This window comes from Crinia signifera, chromosome 9, assembly GCF_055691185.1.
Source record: "Crinia signifera chromosome 9, ASM5569118v1, whole genome shotgun sequence".
Classification (NCBI taxonomy): domain Eukaryota; kingdom Metazoa; phylum Chordata; class Amphibia; order Anura; family Myobatrachidae; genus Crinia; species Crinia signifera.
In genome coordinates, this window is record NC_139225.1 from 128,649,307 (window position 1) to 128,668,581 (window position 19,275).

General features: G+C 44.4%; 1 protein-coding gene across 4 annotated transcripts in view; it reads right to left on the bottom strand.

The window, feature by feature from the left end:
• DPF1 (double PHD fingers 1) overlaps nt 1-18,693 on the bottom strand; it is an 81,798-nt gene extending 63,105 nt beyond the window's left edge. For all 4 annotated transcript variants that reach the window (XM_083159755.1, XM_083159753.1, XM_083159754.1 and 1 more), the window contains exon 1: nt 18,537-18,693. In XM_083159755.1, coding sequence (XP_083015881.1) covers nt 18,537-18,634 — 98 coding nt within the window. In that variant the 5' untranslated portion in view covers nt 18,635-18,693. The remainder of the gene's footprint in view (nt 1-18,536) is intronic.
• Nucleotides 18,694-19,275: the final 582 nt, after the last annotated feature.

The window sequence follows — 19,275 nt, forward strand, 5'->3', positions numbered from 1 at the left end:
GTTTGGTCTACTACAGCGGTTCTCAAACTGTGGGTCCTGACCCCAAAGTGGGTCCTGACTTTCTCAGCATGGGGTCGCGACTCCATGTTGCTGACCATCAGGCCAATGACTTTTCTAATCTCAGTCAGTGATTAAAGGAGTCTGAAATATCTGTTCAATTGTCTGTTACTTCAGGCTGCTCCCATCACTTTCTGCCTCCAAAATGCTGCCATGTATGTGCTGTCTGCTGACTACACATGTGATGTGATGACCTTCTGCAATAACTTGCTGGGGTCCCGTAATTAATTTTAAAGTCAGATGGGGTCCCAGAGCAAAATAGTTTGAGGACCCCTGGTCTACTACATTGACCAGAAATAATTTTAATTGGTCCTGACCGAGGCACTCCTGCGAGCGGGCAGGACTAAAAATGTTGCAAATCGAGCCAGTTCACATCATTTTAACCCTACCCCCTCCCCACTTTCTGACGTAAGCCTTGTCCTCACCCCCCCCCCCCCCCCCCCCCCCCCCGACGTGCAGCATTGGGTATTCTCTCAGGGCTTCTTCCAGAGAGGCAACTTTGAAACTCAGTAATTATGCCCCAGGGAGCCACAGCTAACACAGTTTGGGAACCACTGCACCAGCCAATGCAGGCAGCGAGGGAACGACAGTTGGGGCTACGCGATGTCCTTCATCGTGCACATGTACAGAGTGCGCATCATCAGTGACATACTGTGTACACATCGGAAGATATGAACATTCTGTTGTTCCGCCCCGTCGTAATCAGCAAAAGCGTAAAGTATATACCCAGCTTTAGAGACTTAAGGTGCCCATACACTGCTGCAATGTCTCGCAGCAGTGTACGGACATCCGATACCCCTGCAAGCTGCCGGGACCTTCCCGGCGGCAGGAACGCATGCGATCCGTTGTGATGGGTCGTATGCGTCCCTGATTCCCGCCCACCTCGCCGCCACAAGGAAGGTCCCAGAACGAGTGGTCGGAGGGCCTGCCGGTCTAACCACCTGGTCGGGTCCGATGCGCGCGGGACCGCGCATCGGACCCGACCTCATATCAAATTCGAACCAAATCGCCTCAGTGTATGAGCACCTTAAGGGTGAAATTTAGTAAGACGTGTATTCTACTTCACATGTGATGTTGCTATGGACAACCAATCAGAATCTACTTCTTATTTATTTAGGCAACCAATCAGATCCTTTCTAATATCTTCCAGAGGTTACTAAATAAATAAGAAGTAGGTTCTGATTTGTTGCCCACAGCAACATCTCATGTGAAATACAACTCCCATCTTAGCAAATTTCCCCTATAAAGTTACACAAAAAATACTTTCAAGAAGTGTGTGTGTGTGTCTGTGCGTGCGTGCGTGTGTGCGTGTGTGCGTGTGTGTGTGTGTGTGTGTGTGTGTGTGTGTGATGTGTAATACAGACAAATCTGAAATTTTTTTGATGGACTGAACACTTTTAAAATTAAGGGGAAGATTCTCTAAGAATCTCCGCCCCCCTTCGCCGCCCATCGCATTTATAATTATTGCATATGTTGTAACATATGCAATAATTAAGGCAAAGGACAGCTCTTGCGTTAAGAGCTGTCCTTTGCGGTGAGAGTCGCCGGGTCCCAGTAGGTCCCGGCGGCTCCCCTCTCCCTCACACACCCGGCGCTGCTGCTGCTGCGCCGGGCTCTCCTCCTCCCTGCACCTGGAAGAGGATCAGTGCAGGGAGGAGGTCACAGGTCCGGACACAGGTGAGGGGGCGATGCGGGGCGGCGGCGGGTCGGCGCGGTGCGGCGGAGGGTTGCGGTAGAAGCCCATTGGCTTCTATGGGGCATCGCCAGATTTTTCTGGCGATGCCCCTGCCGCGGTAACCCGGCGGGGAATGCTTACAGCATCCCAAAATGCGGTAAAAACCCCGATAACGGGGTTTTTACCGCATTTTTCACTTAGAGAATCTCCCCCTTATACACACAGACTGTACATACTGTACATAAATACATACATACATATACTGTATATAACAAGTGTACAGCTCATCATTTTCGACAAGCTACTGTACTGTATATACAGATCTATATCACTGGTGAGGATAAGACTAGACAGCAGTTCTCTATACAGTATATGGTGTATATAGGCTTTGTCTCTCTTATACACATGTAAAGCTGTCTCTGCCGATCTCTCTTCTCACATCTGCTTGTGTGAATAGCTCTGTTTATCTGATTCCAGGTGCCGATTATGGAGTGTTAAAATATTCGAGTGTGAAATATATTGTGAATATTCATTTAGCTCATTATCGACTTCTAGACATGAACAAAAATGTCTCCTACTCTTCCCCCATACTTACCCAGACAGAAATGTATACCAACATGGTCTGAGTGCACCATCACCAGCCTACGCAGCGCCCTGTTATTCCTCTGGTACTCAAAGCAGAATATAGGGAACATTGATCCCTATGACAATGAGGAAGTCCAAACAAAAGGGCCTAATCACAAAATACAGGAGGGAGATGAAAATTCCAAAATCAGAAAATCCACATTAGATCTGTTTTTCTGAGAAGCATATTTTCAGGCTGTTTTTTTAGTCACTGATCCCTCAACCTCAGTCCTCAAGGACCCCCAGCAGTGCACGTTTTCCAGGTCTCCACACACAATCAAAGGTGAAATAATTAGCTCCACCTGTGATCTTTTAAATGTGTCAGTGACTAATGAGTGCACCTGTTCAACAGCCAGGTGACCTGGAAAACGTGCACTGTTGCATACCTCCCGATTACAGAGGGACAGTCCCGATTATCAGGGCCTGTCCCGCTGTCCCTCCTGCGGTCGGCAGTGTCCCGCGGTGAGGGGGGGCTGCTGGGAGTCCCCCTTGTCGGCTGCTAAGCAGCGGGGAATAAACGCTGTGCGCATGCTCACAGCGTTTATTACCGCAGCCAGGGGGCTGGGGGCATGGCTAGAGGCTCACAGAGCCTCTGGGTCATGCCCCCATAGCGGCAAAATGGGGCGTGGCCTCGCGGGAGAGCCGCGAGTATAGGCCATGCCCCCTACATTAGGTCACGCCCCCGAAAATTTCGGTGCGCATCAGCTATGTCCCGGGTCAGGCGCAGAGAAAGTTGGGAGGTATGCTGTTGGGGGTCTTGGAGGACCGAGGTTGTTAACCACTGCCCTCGTGCACCGGTCCTTACATTACTAGGCAGAAGATTTTTCTGCTAAACAAAGAATCGATCCAATAAATGGCACATATCATACCAAACAGTAGTAATACATTCCTCCCAATTGTCACGATTTTCGCGGGACAGTCCTGTTTTTTTTAGACTGGCCCGTGTCCCACCCAGGGCCAGCAGTGTCCCGAGGTGGGGGGCAGTTGGTTGGTATTATATTATTAAGTATAAAGAGCATTGTGCAGTTGTTAATGCGCAGAGATGACATACAGTAGAAACACAGGCTTGTATGAAGCTGATAGAACAAAGTAATACTCCTTTCACGTCACAAAACTGGCTTATCTTCTCAACTGGGTGCTTTCACACTTCACAATATCCCGGGTTACTGCGCGCTCACGTCCACTAACCCAGGATATTGCTGGTAGTGTGAAAGAGGTATAAGTGGAAGGTTATTTAATTATTGATACATACAGATTACACCCAATATACAGAAGGTATCACTACTTAAGGCCCCCATCCACTAGTCAGATTTTGCCTGTTTTCAGCAGATTCAGAGGATCTGACAGACCGATCTAAAGAAAAAAGGCCAAAGGCCAAATCTGAACTCCCTCAGATCGGATGTGTGGCTCAGATCCATCTGACAAAAAAAATCTTTGGTACTGACCAAACATCCATCTGATCGGAAGCTGTCAGGGGTTTATTATAGAATTGGTCAGATGTATCTGAAGTGAATAGAGTGAAAAATGATCCCAGGATCAGATAACTGAGAATTCAAGAGAATCTGAAGAGATTTATAGCTTCAGTTGTGTCTGAGTAGTGGATGGGGACGTAAGAGTACCCAACATTCCAGATATACTGACACCTCTATGGGGGTGCAAGGAAAACGGCAATGTTGCTGCCAAAGAAATGGTCAGATCTCTAAAATTTTGCAGCAGATTCTGCAAATTAAATTGCCCCCAAAGAATTACACCCAGGACCCAGAAGAGGTGAAGTGATACTGGGCAGCCGATCATAGAATCAGAATAAGAACTGTTACTGACAATAACACCCAGCACACGTATGGTCTGCACTAAACAGGGACACAAAGATTCATAAGAACAAATCTATACATTCAGGACTATCATAGGTGGGGTGAAATACATAGAGAGAGAGAGAGAGAGAGAGAGAGAGAGAGAGAGAGAGAGAGAGAGAGAGAGAGAGAGAGAGAGAGAGGGGAACGAGGGGAGAGAGGGGGGGGGATAGGAAGAGAGGGGAAATCATACATATATACACACAAAGGTGTATGCATATTCCATTTCTGTTATATAAGCTTGTGCTTTGCATTCTCAATAAATTCCTCTGGGAGGACTGATTGGAGCTTTGAGAGAACATAAAATTGCATTTGCTGCATAAAGAAATTCAGGTATGAGATGAATTATTCATTGTGTGGAGCCCGAGAAACCACCATTAACTGCTCTCATCCCTATCCAGGGAGGAACTGCACCCAGACACAGGGTGTCCAACTGGCAGACCATGATAAAGCCCTCCCAAGGATTAATGTGGCCGCATAGCTTCATTACTGACAGTTAATGACTGACAGTTAATGTATCTCATCTTCAATAAGATCTAGAATCCAGTCCCAGGTCCAGGTCAATGGGGATTGTTTAATATATATATATATATATATATATATATATATATATATATTATTTTCCGATCTATCATCACTCTCCATTATTTAGGACGTGCAGCAATGAAAGGGTGTTTTAAGGCAAGGTGCACCCATGACATGGAGAGAGCCTCCATCTTATGCACCCAAAGCGGTTGTCCTGAGATGGGACCACTTAAAGTCAGGGGGGAGGGGGGGGGGATGTAATATATGATAGTTGACAATTACAGTTACACGACTTAAGGCGGAGATTTATCAAAGCTTGGGGAGAAATAAGTTGGAGAGAGATATAGATCCAACCAATCACCATCTAACTATGATTTTATGAGGCTGTGTTTGAAAAAAAAAAAAAACTAGCAATTACTAACTGATCGGGTGGTTATTTTGGAAATGCCCTATGAAGTAATGTATAACTGCCCATGAGGTCATTTTGAAAACGACAGTCATATGCCTTGTTGGTTGGTTTTTTATTAACCAGTCGGTGAGAGCGGAACCCACCCAGATGTGAGGATCACCTCACAGTTTGCAAAAGGTTAACTTCAGCTCTGTAACAGAAATCAGATCTGTTCTCCGTGTTCCAAAACCAGCTCTATGGGTAGCTTGCTTTCTGACTGCATTTTCACCCATTCTTCTTTCCTCTGTAGTTCTGCCAGAGATCAATTCATCCCGCTCACCTCTCTCCACTGTGCCTGTCTCTTTAATAAATTAATCCAATGGCCTCTTAGCTAACCCTGCCTAACTCTCCCCAGTGTATCGCTATCTCACTCTGCTGTCTCTGATTAATAAATAGACTCTTTCTTTGTCTGTCTCTTTAATGTAATACAATATTATGATATCTCAGGCCTTAACTTAAAGTCTCTTTTTGAACTGCTCCGATCCTTAAAAGTGGTTCTCGCTCTCCATTTAGACATTTCTTTAATCAATATCAGCTACTGTATGTCTCACAGAAAGCAGTCAGCGCTCTCACTAGTCTCTCCCCTCTCTTTCCCCCTAATCAATGTGGGCCCAGCTCACCCCCCCTTCCCCGCACCCACACTCTCCCCTACACCCCCCTCGCCAGCCCTCTTGTGAGTAGCGAGACTTCAAGCCTGGGGTGACTGTAATTCCCCAATCTGAGTCTGCCACCAGCCAGTGATCTGTCACCATGGAGAACAGTCCTAATATCCAAATAATACAGTATAATACTAGGTGTATGGGGGAGGGAGGTGGGGTGGTGTGTCAGAATTCCTGCAGTGTTAACCAGCACTCCTCCCCCTCACCCCATCTCACCCTTCCTTCCCAGGGCTACAGCTCTGTTCCACATATATATATATCTTTCTTCACATTCTCTGTATTCTTGACCTGTAGTAACAGGCCCTCTGTCCTTGCTACACCACCGCCTCAGCCTTTCATGGCATTACAATGAAATACGAAGGTCACGAACGTGCTCAAAATAAAAATACCAATAGGCCCCAATTTACACCTATGGTCCAAATATGTGCGTCTCGCATTCCACTTCACTACTTAGAGGTTCTTTAAAAAAAAAACAATGTCTTAACATTTTATGTTTGTGGCCAACATATAGTGGGGGAGATTTATCAAATCTTAGAGCCGATGTATTAAGCTTTAAAAAGTGATAAAATGGAGAGTGATACACAGCCAGCCAATCAGCTCCTAACTGCCATGTTACAGGCTGGGTTTGAAAAATGACAGGTAGAAGCTGATTGGCTGGTTGCTCGTCACCACTTTTTGAAGCTTGATACAACTGGCCCTAATTAGAGAGAGAGATCAAAGGGAGAGAGATACATTACCAACCAATCAACTTCTGTCATTATTCAGCCTATACAATGTCAGGTAGATGTTGATTGGTTTGAAGACCAGATTCCACACTTCAATGTTGTGCTCAGAATTTAAATAAATGTGTCATTTTTGATCATTCTTTTAGATTTGAGAAAATGAGGCCAGTTTTTATGCATTAAGCTAGTGTTCTGATTCCATGAGGGAGGTGTATCAAACCTTGGAGACAGATCAAGTGAAAGAAGTTGCCCAAAGAACCAATCAGTTTCTAACTGTTAATTCCTAGTTTGGGGAATGCTTCAGCACTCTGCAGTGCCTTTTTGTGCCATCGTGTGCATCCAGTCATTTCCCATCTGAGCAGTGGCAGATACAAAGGGGGTGGGGGCATTTAGGAATGTAGCCCCTCCTCCCTCCTTAACACTTTTCTCCGGTCCACTACTGCTGGCTGCTGTATAGAAGCATAGCGGAATATCAGGCAGGAAGAGAGGGGTGTTGTTGCTGTTCAGTGGCAGCAGCCAACCCCTGAGCAGCGGAAGTCTCTGTGCTTTCCGTGCCAGATATGCCACTGTGCCGCTGTATAGCGCCAGCGGTAGGGGACAGAACAAAAGTGCATGTATATATTTTTATGCAGCTGTGAAAGTATTGCTATTGTCACAAAGGGTTTTATGCAGGGTCTACCTTAAGCGGAACCGGGGATTTTTTTCAGTCACAAATTGCTTTTTTTCCCCCCCTCACAATATGCATTTTTGTCTATTTCAAATCAGACTTTAGAGTGAGACTGTCTACAATAAGAGCGCGGCGACAGGGGCTGGAATGAGCATAGGCGTGCGGAAATGGGTGTAAATGCGACTGAGTGGTCATGCGTTCGCAACAAGTAAGGGAGTATTCTAGGAGTGTACTCTTGGAGTTTAGTCCAAAGTTAAGATAAACCCGGCTGCTGCAAAGTCTCAAATACCAGCCCTTGGAGGGTTTGACTTGTGTCAGCTCACTAAGGGGGTGATTCAGGTTGGTTTGCGAAAGCAAATTCCTTCTTTAATGGAGAAAACCATGTGCGCTGCAGGTGGGGCTGATGTAACATGTGCAGAGAGAGTTACATTAAAGGCCCCCATAGACCAGTCCGACTTGTCCTAGGACCAGTTTGCCCTTGAGAGCTGCCTGGTAGCTCCCCGGGAGGCTCCTTGGGATTTGGCACTTGATGTGCCAAATTATACATGCAATAAATCACATGCGATTTATTGCATGTATATCCCCGGGAGCTGGCTCAGCCAATCAGCACCCGGCCAGTGTTTTCAAATTCAGCAGATTCCCGCGCCGAGCAAATAGCGCTGCTTAATTCCCATCCGCCGCAAGGACCCACTGACTTACTGCCCAGTGCCGCAGGGACCCCGCTGCCCGCCCTGCACGCCCTTCACCTACAGATTGGACCAACACATTGTGGGTGCTAAAAAGCAACCACGATGTGCCTCTGATGGGTTAAATCTGACTTATTTAACCTGCAGCAGCTTCAATCTGTAGGGTCCGACCTAATGCGAACGGGATCGTGCATCAGGTCGGATGAGGTGTCAAACACATCCGATTAGGGACGATTTCTCAACCGGGTCCGTCTGGATCTGGCGGAATCGTCCCAAATCGCATCAGCACCTTTACAGTATTTTATTTCTGTGCAGAGTAAATACTGGCTGTGACGCACAATGACAGCATTATTGTGTGCACGATGAATGGGTTACACCCTCTTGAATTGCATATATGTGTTGGTAAAAAATAAAACATGTAACATGGAGCTGATCGGCTGGTTGTTTATCACTCTCCATGTATCACTTTTTGAAGCTTAGGGCCTAATGGTGCCCATACAAGGTCCGTTAAACGGATCCGTTTGGGTCTTAATTAGCATGCATCGTATCGGATCGCATGCCTAGTGCATGCCTAGTGCATGCAATGCGATCCGATACGATGTTTAGCTAGTACAAAAAGTATGTGCAGCACATACTTTTTGTACCGTACTATGTGATGCGCGGGAGCGCGCATCGCATAGTACAAAACGGACGGTCCGGGAACGGACCGTCTATGGGTACCTTAATTCTAGTCTGTTCTTTCCCCCGCGTGTTCGCATGTGCAGGGCCTAGTCTCCATGTTGCTCACAGGGAGGGGGGGCGTGAAGGAGGTGTGAAAAAGCACACCCACGGAAACGCTGGGTGCGCCCAGGAAAACTCTGGGTGTCCCCATGCGAACGCTGGAGGGCACTTGCCTTTCAGGGGGTTGGGTGGGTGGCTGATGTCCCGCATGGGGCAGATGGAAAGTCGTCAAGTTTGCCAACACCCCAGATATGATTATGATGAGGCTCTGATGAATGCACAGGTTGCATGAGATGCATCCACAGACGGACTAGCCTGCAATTCAGATTCAGTCCATGAATGTATATCGGAGAGCTATTCACAGTGACTGTCCCCCAAACACCCGCAGGGTGTCAATCACCCTGCAGGCAGCCTGCAATGGCTCCCTTTGCAGGGACGGCTCGCACATGCGGTCATTCCATAATCATTAGGGCTATCATTTCTTATCTGAATCTAGCACTTTGTATGCAGTGGCTGTGCAAAATTATGCAAAAGCAACAGGAGGTGTCTTAATTTAAAAAAAAAAGATGGCCACTAACGGATTCTGTAATCCGCTGCTGCATCTGAAGACGTAACATCAGATCGAGGGCAAGATGCACTAAGCTTCAAAAGTGATAAAAAGGAGAGTGATAAACAGCCAGCCAATCAGCTCCTACCTGCCATGTTTCAGACTGCAGCTGATTGGATGGTTATTTATCATTTTATCACTTTTGAAGCTTAGTGCATCTGGCCCCAAGTATGTGAACATCAGACATCAGAGTGACCTTCAGGTTTCTCACGATGTCAGCCAAAAACACGTTTCCAAGGCCAGTGACTCTGCATCTATGGACAAAGTCAATGGCTTCAGATCACCCAGAAATACCCACGCTTTCTGGGACACACCTCGTCACCAAACACCATGTCAATCATGCTCCTCGACCAACATCGTAGGACCAAACTGGTGCGGCTCCTGCACATTAAACACTGGTGAATTACGTAAATAATGGATTTACATACAGTAAATGTCTTAATCAGGCTTAATATGCAGTGGTACAACCTACTGAAAGAGAGTAATGTTACAGTAAGGCCTATCTTTCAGTTAACAATCGGGTGTCCAACATCTCATACATCGCGATCTGATACTGATCAGTATCGGGGACATCTTCAGGTCTATATGTTTTGCAACCAGTTAAACCATGATAAGAATTGCAGCATGTATATTAACCATTCGTTCCGTTTTTTAGGATTAAATCCCCTTTAACCTTTAAGCCCTGTCCTTGACTTTGAGATGCAGGACTGGGGGCTGTTTTCGGAGCGGTTGCAGTCTGTGCTTCTCTGGCATAATTATCTGCATTCACTTAGAACATGTCTAGAGGAAATATAAGTGGGAAATTTCTGCAAAACCCATTCCCCTGACAGTCTGCCCCTCTTTCCTCCCTGACGACTCTTTATCAACATCTTACACACAATTTTATCTCCCCCCAAAAAAAACCCTCTCTTTTTAAACCCACGTCCTATTTCCCCACTCCCCCCCCCCTCCATGCACACATTCGCCCCTTCTTTTTTATTTATTTTTTCTATCCTTTACAAGCTCCCCCACCCACATATCCCACCAGACAGCTAACCTGCAGAACAGACATAAGACTCCAGCGTATCATTGTGTGGGTGTGAGGGGGGCAGGGCGCTGACACATTAATACTTGCACACCCTGCACACATCAAATCCCAATATATATGTATATATGCAGCAGAACAAGTGCATTAACATTTCAAAGGCCCTACACCAAGAGGAGAAGCTGCGGATTGACACCTTACAAAAATACAATTATTTGCAGCAAGGATAATATGTGGCACCAGGTATGTAATAGGGGGCTAGTCAGAAGTGCTACAATTACGTCTATGGAACACAGAAGTGGTTTATTAAGAAGAGGAATTAGGTGAAGTATTATCTTAGTGGTAGGAGGATTATACATCTTACAGGGAGAGTAAGAGATATTTATGGGAGGAGTTATAGGGAGGGATTTAGTTGAGTAATGGGAGGAGTTATAGCAGGTGGCATATATATATATTTGGAATAGGAAATGGTTTTGGGATAGTTTGATACTTTATATAGAGTAATAGGTTATTATAAGGAAGGATGCTATACCGTATATGGAATAACGAGTTTTAGAAAGTGAGCTCTAGGGATTAAAATGAGATACATAGATTCCTAAAATATGGAATTGCTGGAAGTACAAGGAGGAGATAGATTTTGCCCATGATGCTCCCTACCTCTGGAATTCTCTACCACTCCCTATCCAAATAACTTGAAATGAGGTCTTAAGACCCACTTGGTCAAACCCAGCCATCTCTCATCCTATTGCAGCTGCGAGGCTAATCTTCCTCGCCAGACGTTCATCGTCTGCAAAACTGCTTTGTCAGTCTTTCCATTTATTACCTGTATTCTACCGTATTCAATACAACAAACTTTTACTTACGCACAAGGCCTTAAACCAAATAACTCCAAAATACATCTATTTGCTTATCTCAAAATATCTCTCAGGCTGACCTCTTCGCTATTCACTGTATCTACTACTCGTGATTCCTTATTGCAGGACTTTCTTTGGGCTGCACCCGCTCTGTGAAATGCCCTCCCACACCTGATCCTTGAAAACTCACCTCTTCAGGCAAGCTTTTCAGATTACAGAACTGCCCACATAACATTCACAAACCTTCCCATCCAATTACATCCCCACTGTACAGTCCACACATATCATCACTTATTTTCTCTTTGTTAAAGTCCCATACACATTACGCAACAGCGGGTGCAGACGATGTAATTAACCATATCATCCATACGCTGGGGTAGGAGGGGGCGATATTGTCGGTACACACTGAACACTGATACCATTCAGTGACATCACCGATTCCAATTGTAAAGCATAACAATATTTGCTGTGCTATAATAAGAAAATAATAACAATTATACATAAAATAAATATTTGCCATTTTAGAGCTGGGTGACATGGGGTAATGAAAGAGGAATAATAGGAAAGATTTATGTGGAGTAACAAGTGGAGTTGTTGAAGGAGTTTTTCATATTTTCCAACTGTCCCAGATGTTAAAGGTTTGTCCCTGGAAACTTTTATTCCTTCAGATATTCACATTCTTCAAAAAGGCCAATTACAGAAGACAGTTGATATAACTCTGCATATTTGGAATAAAGTTACTATTTATTTTAAATAGAATAGTGTTCCTTCTAGGAACCATGGCGGGCAGGGCGCTGCTGCACGGGGGCAGTGTAAGGCGGAGCGGACCGTTCCCACCGACGTCACTGTTGTGTGCGGTCCCAGGCCACCAATGTCCCAATAGGGGTGTGCCCGGGCCGCGCTGTCATGGCCGGGGAAGCACTGGGCATCACCATATACAGCGGCGCTGGGCTTCCCCGGTCACACCGACGGGGTTGGAGGCAGGCTCTTTTAGCGGGGTGCTGCTAGAGGGGCAGGGTGCATTTTGCCCTTTAAAAATCGGGCAGGGCGCAGCGACCCGCTAAAACAGCCTAGCGGGAACACTATGTAAGTATATGAAATATAACCAGGTTTATTTATCTGCCATGATGGTGATACCATGGTTATATGAACATCCCTAGCAGCAGTGCCCTGGAATTTATACAAAAATGATGCTGCTATGGTACATATATGAGGTAATAGTAAGTATGCCCTGTAGGACAGGCATGTCCAAACTACGCCCCTCGAGCTGTTGTGAAACTACACATCCCAGCATGCCTTGCAATCGTTTTAGCTTGTAGTTTCATTGGATGGAAGGGACACCATGGGCCTGATTCAGATCTCATCGCTGTTGTGCGAATTCACAAAGCGGCCGTTTATCGACAGACTGCGCATGCGTACAGCCCGTAATATGCATGGGCGATGCTAGTCAGCCATGAAATCCTGCTACTTTTTTCTTCGCTAGCCGTTGATGGTCGAATTAATTTCCCCCTTAAATCTCATTCACAGTCATGCACAGGGACGGGATTTCACTAGGGTGGGGAGGCGGCTACCTGATAGCTGGGCTGCGACGATTTGCAGTCCAATGATCAGGTCTGAATTAAACCCTTAGTACATAGACCACAATGAATTATAAATAGAACATCCAGTGACCACTTTTATATTATATATATATTATATATACAGTATAATATTATATAATATTAAATATATTATATTCCATTTTTGGGTACTTGTGTATTTTGGCGGCGCCCATCGCATCGTATACCATAACGCATGCGATGGTATGCGATGCGACGCAATGTCGTTGGTTAGTGTACGATGGCATACAATTTTGAAATTGTATGCCATTGTACATGGCATACAATGCCATACGATGCGATGCGATGCGATTAAACATTGTATAAGCACCCTAATGGGTGCATACAATGTTAAATGCACCCCCACGCCCCCCCCCACTATAAACGTGAACCCGAAGCGTGGCGAGCACAGCGAGCCCGCGAGGGGCGGCGGTACGCGTCCTACGACCTTTTCATACCCCCACTATCCACGTCGGCGTGGAGTTGAGAATAGATTAGTGTGGCGAGCGCAGCGAGCCACCGAGCCCGAAGCGTGGCGAGCGCAGCGCGCCCTGCGAGGGGACGCGGATACCGGTGAAGCCCACGAAGGGACGCGTTTACCTGTGAAGGTATCCGCGTCCGCTCGCCACGCTTCGGGCTCGGTGGCTCGCTGCGCTCGCCACACTAATCTATTCTCAACTCCACGCCGACGTGGATAGTGGGGGTATGAAAAGGTCGTAGGACGCATACCGCCGCCCCTCACGGGCTCGCTGCGCTCGCCACGCTTCGGGTTCACGTTTATAGTGGGGGGGTGGCGTGGGGGTGCATTTAACATTGTAGGCACCCATTAGGGTGCTCAAAAGCACCCTTTAGGGTGCTTATACGATTTTTAATCGTATAGGGGGTCAAAATCGTGTCGCATCGCATCGTATGCCATCGGGTGCATGGCATGCGATGCGATACGTTCATCGTACGATGTACATCGGGGGCGCCGCTATAATACACAAGTACCCATTTTTGTAAATAAAGCTAATGCTCTTGGGACCCTCACATTTTGCCACCCTACATAACCTCTACTGTTTTAGCAACACCTTTTTTGGGAGACCCCAGTACAGAAAGTGCCTTCTATGCCATACAGGTCATACCGGAGCAGCGGTGGCCACTAAGGAGAGTGGATGAAACACACAGCCTTGAGCCCACTGCTGCAGTAGGTTATTGATAATGCACCAACAATCTGCGTTATGTTTGCTTACCTACTGCCATATCCATTGTTAAGAGTATGGAATATGGAATAACTGTCACAAGTCTCTAATTAACCGGCTGAATTTGTTTTGAAAATGGTCCTAAAAATTACAGTTCTTAAAATTGTTTTTTTTATTTTATTTTAAATGATTCATTACACGCTATAGTTCCTTGCATTATGTATATAAAATATAATAGGAATTGTAATAAAAGGGCAGATTCAATTAGACATAAGGACTGTGGTAAACAGCTTCCTTCAGCTTTGCGTGATGTGTCCCAGAGTTCTATGAAGGGAGAAGCAGAGATCAGCCAACCATATCTGCAGTGGCAACTGGCTTTTCATTGAATCGTTCCCAATATGTGGTGGTTTATACCAATTACCACCTACAGTGTGTAAATTACAGACTCAACAGTATGAACTTGTAATAAAACAATACATTTTTAAAAATATTTCCTATGATTAGTATATATATATATATATATATATATATATAATTTAATAGGCTACATTTAAATTTATTTTGTTATATTTATCAGAAAGAACTAGAGATGTGCAGGTTCGGATTTACTCGGATTTGCATGGATTTACCCAGAACTCGAAACGGGATCTTATTGGCTATCGGCTGTCACATGATATGGAGTCAAATCATGTGACAGCCGATAGCCAATAAGTAAATCCGAGTCAATCCGAACCTGAACATCTCTAAAAAGAACCCAGTAAATCTATCTCAGATACTCCAGGGGGGGTCAATTCAATTGTCTGCAATGGGGGATCTTCCTTCCCGATATTGGGAAGTGGTGAGGAAATGAGATCTTGTACTGTACTGTGATGATATCAGATCCTGTATTGTACAATGTGGGGGATGTGATCTTGTACTGTACAGCATGGGGCAATATCAGATCCTGTAGTGATCAGTGAGAATGAGATCTTATATTGTACAATATAGGTGAAGATTAGATCTTGTACTATGTGTATCTTGTATTGGACAGTGACGAGAAAATTAGATTTTGAATTGGAAAGAGTGGGGGAGGCCAAATATTGTACTGTGCAGCACGTATAAGGCAAGATCCTGTATTGCACAGTGTGGGAAATGTGATCTTGTATTGTACAATGTAGTGGATATGGGATCTTGTACAGTGTAGGGGAGATTAGATTTTGTACTGTACAATGTATTGGCAATCATATGTTTTAATGTGCAGGGTGGGGGAGATCAGATGTACTGTACAATATATTGGCAATAGGATATTGTAATGTACAAAATGGGGGAGATCAGATGCTGTACTGTACAATGTATTAGCAATCAGATATTGTAATGTGCAGAGTTGGGGAGATCGGATATTGTACTGTACATTGTATTGCCAATCAGATATTGTAATGTACAGGATTGGGGAGATCAGATATTGTACTGTACAATGTATTGGCAATCAGACATTGTAATGTACAGGGTAGGGGAGATCAGATGTACTGAACAATATATTGGCAATCAGATATTGTATTGTACAATAAGGGGGAGATCAAATGTTGTACTGTACAATGTGTTGGCAATCAGATATTGTAATGTGCAGGGTGGGGAGATCAGATATTGTACTGTACAATGTATTGGCAATCAGACATTTTAATGTACAGGGCGGGGAAAATCAGATGCTTTACTGTATAATATATTAGCAATCAGACATTGTAATGTACAGGGTAAGAAGATCAGATCTTGTACTGTAGAGGGTGGGAGAGGTCAGGTGTTGTACTGTACCATGTATTGGAAATCAGATATTGTAATGTAGAAGATGGGGAGAGCAAATGTTTTACTGTACAATATATTAGCAATCAGATATTGTAATTTACAGGGTGAGGGAGATCAAATGATGTACTGTACAATGTATCGCTAATCAGATATTGTAATGTACAGGGTGAGGGAGATCAGATATTGTACTATACAATGTATTGCCAATCATATAATGTATTGTATAGGGTGGGGGAGATCAGATGTTGTACTGTACAATATATTGGTGATCTGGTATTGTAATGTACAGGGCAGGGAAGATCAGATGTTGTACTGTACATTATATTGGCAATCAGGTATTCTAATGTACAGGGTGGGGGGCATCAGATATTGTACTGTACAATGTATTGGCAATCAGATATTGTACTGTACAGGGTGGAGATCAGATACTGTCATGTACAATATGTGAGCAGCTGTATTGTACAAAATGGGTGGGGCTACATTATACAGTGCTGAGTGACAATATCTGTATTGTACAATGTGGAACAAGATAAGAACCCATTACATAGTACTAAATCAGCTGCTGTATGGTACAGTGTAGGCCAATAGTACATATTGATTAGTTCAGTGTTTAGGGAAGATCAGGTACAGTTGAGTTGTGGTGTACTGTGCAGTGTATTTGAAGAGAAGGGAGTTCAAATCTAATGCTGTATAATGCGGTATAGTGTATAACACAACTGTGGGGGAAATCATACTGAGTAGTGAGGGAATATTAAATCCTTTGTTGTACAATACAAAAGTCTAAACTATCACTTGGTTTACCAAAATCAAAAAATGGATATTTGCAAACTGCAGGTAAAACTATTTGAATTTCTGTAATATCTAGAAAACATAGTATATTAATATAAAGTATGCAAATGGCATTAAAACTACCCACTGCTACAGGAAGACTTGCCTAGTATACAACACATGGATGGCTTGAATAAAGCTCATTAACCAGCTATTTGCATTGCAAATAGAAAAAAAGCATGCAAATAATACCATCAACATGGTGTAATTATAAAAAAAAAATCCAGGAGGACTTTTTGAATAAATGATTCAGACAATCTTTGTAATTTGTGTGTCTGTGTGTTTTGGGGGGAGATCAGACCCTGCAATAGACTGAGAAAGGGGGAGACTGGATCCTTTAATGTGCTGTATGTAAGATAAGATCCTATATTGTACAGTATGTATGGATATAATCTGTTTTGTACATTTTGGGAAGATGACAGATCCTCAGTTCACTGTGTGTGGGGAGATTACATCCTCTGTTGTACAGTCTGTGTAGCAGTAGCAGCAGACTCAGTGGTAGCGAGTTACTATATCATAGCTATGTATGTATACTATGTATGTATGCAGTGGTGAAATCACGTGCTGTGTATGTCTGGCATTTTACTAAGCGTGAAATAGGAATTTTTCTATATATACTCGACTTGAATTACTGACTGCATGGGCACGTCAGATTAAGCTGCCGCTTAAATATACAATTATGTAGTTTCGTAGTAATTTCTGTCTAGCGTGTGAGAAAATAAATACATTAAAGAGTAAAATATACTACTTAGGATTAAGAATTCGCTACGCATAAATTACGATTAATAAATGATGAAGTTCATTATTACTATCATACATATCAGCATACATAGACACACAAATACATATAGCGTCCCTGTTCATGACTAGGAATACTGTGTGTGTGCGCTGTCACAGACAGGTCACAGACGGCACTTGGTAGTGTATACTCACTACACCTGTTATTATATCATTGTGTATATAATGTGCCAAAGATGGCTAGCTCCAGGTCACGCATGCTAGCACCTCTGCAGAAAGATACATGCTGACATGATGCAGTATGCAGAATAAGTTTCTACCATTGTATCTGAATATATTTATATATATATATTTATACTGCCAATATATATATATTGTTTTTGGGCTATTTTACATCAGCAAAATGAAGCAGCATTTTAAATGTGCAAGTTAAACACTATATTGGGGACTAAAAAATGCCTTACAAGAAATGTAACAATACTCATTTTAATAAGAATGAAAGAGTACAGGGAACAGCAGGCACACATGGATAATGGAATGCTCATCTCGTGCCGGCTGTAACACTGACGCACCACACAGAGCTGTGCAGGGGGTATGTGGGTGCATGTTATCTCATACATATATAATGCTAATAATATGATAGACAACGGAGTCAAATGTCACTGGGATTAGTCAGTTCTCAGCTACAGTGAGGGAATAGCATGCAATTCAGCAGTGAAAGGGTGCACAGCGGACAGTCACATGGGGTTCAGTCTCTCCAGATGTGCAGAAGGAATTAAGGACAGTATGTGCTCACAATGCATACAGCTTACCCCACATCCTACTCCTCTGTAACATAGTGCTGCAGAGTTCCTATACAGTCAGGTGGCTACAGAACACAGATAGGGTGCAGTGACAGCTCATGTCTGCACACAGACTGCTGTGCAATCCAGATGCCAGACCCTCCTAACCTGACCTTTCTATGCAGAACCCTAATAAAAAGACAAATAATACACATACAGAGTGTAGGCAGACACAGAGAACTGCTGACTAATAGAAGTCAGGTGTCTTTGCTGCACATATGTGCTTAGCCTTATACAGAGAGAAGAAAGATACACATGTAGCTTACTATCAGATTACTAGACACAGATACCATGTACATACATTACTGACTGTGCATGCATGCATGCATGCATGCATATATATATATATCTATCTATCTGCATGATGCACAAATAAAAGTCATGCATGCACACATGCAGTCACACACACACGCATGAAATGGGTTTGAGTTATGTCATACACATGTACTCACGATTTGAGGGGGTTGTGCAGGGCTGTGTTCATGGTGCTGCTGGGTATTAAGCAGGAACACTGCAGCCCCTCTAATATCACAATACTGTACAATTTCATTCATTCTGCAGCCAGCAGCCAATCACAGGGCAAGATGAGGGAAGCCGGCCGCGGTGCATGCTGGGACTTGCAGTTCTGGGAGCCGATAGGTAATAACGGAAGAGAAGGAAATGACTATATCCCCCAGAGTGCACTACGGGAGACAGGTCTGGGAGGCTGACGGGGCCGGGGATTGGTGGAGAGGATTAGGGTACTGTAAGAGGGGGAGGTGTGTGACAAAGAGAGGGGGAAGACAGGAAGGAGGGGGGACGTACAGGGGTGCACGGCTTTGGGAAGGGGGAGTGATCTAAGAACACATGAAGTGTATGAAGGGGGGGGGGGGGGGGCAGTCTGAGCGAGGGGATGTCTGGGCACACAGGTAAAGCGACAGCAGGGAGAGTATAGGACAGACGCAGGGTGTAAGGGAATGAGACAGTGATGGAATGAGACAGGTAGGTCAGAAAAGATAATGAAACATGGGGAAGAGTCTGGAGAGACATAAGGAAACAGGTTATGGAGAGACATACAGTAGACAGTCTGTAGAGAAATATGGAGACATAGAGGGACAGACATACTGTACACAGACTATGCAGAGACATAAAGGGACAGAATATGTAGAGAGGTGGGTTATGCAGAGATGTAGGAATTAGGGTGATGGTATG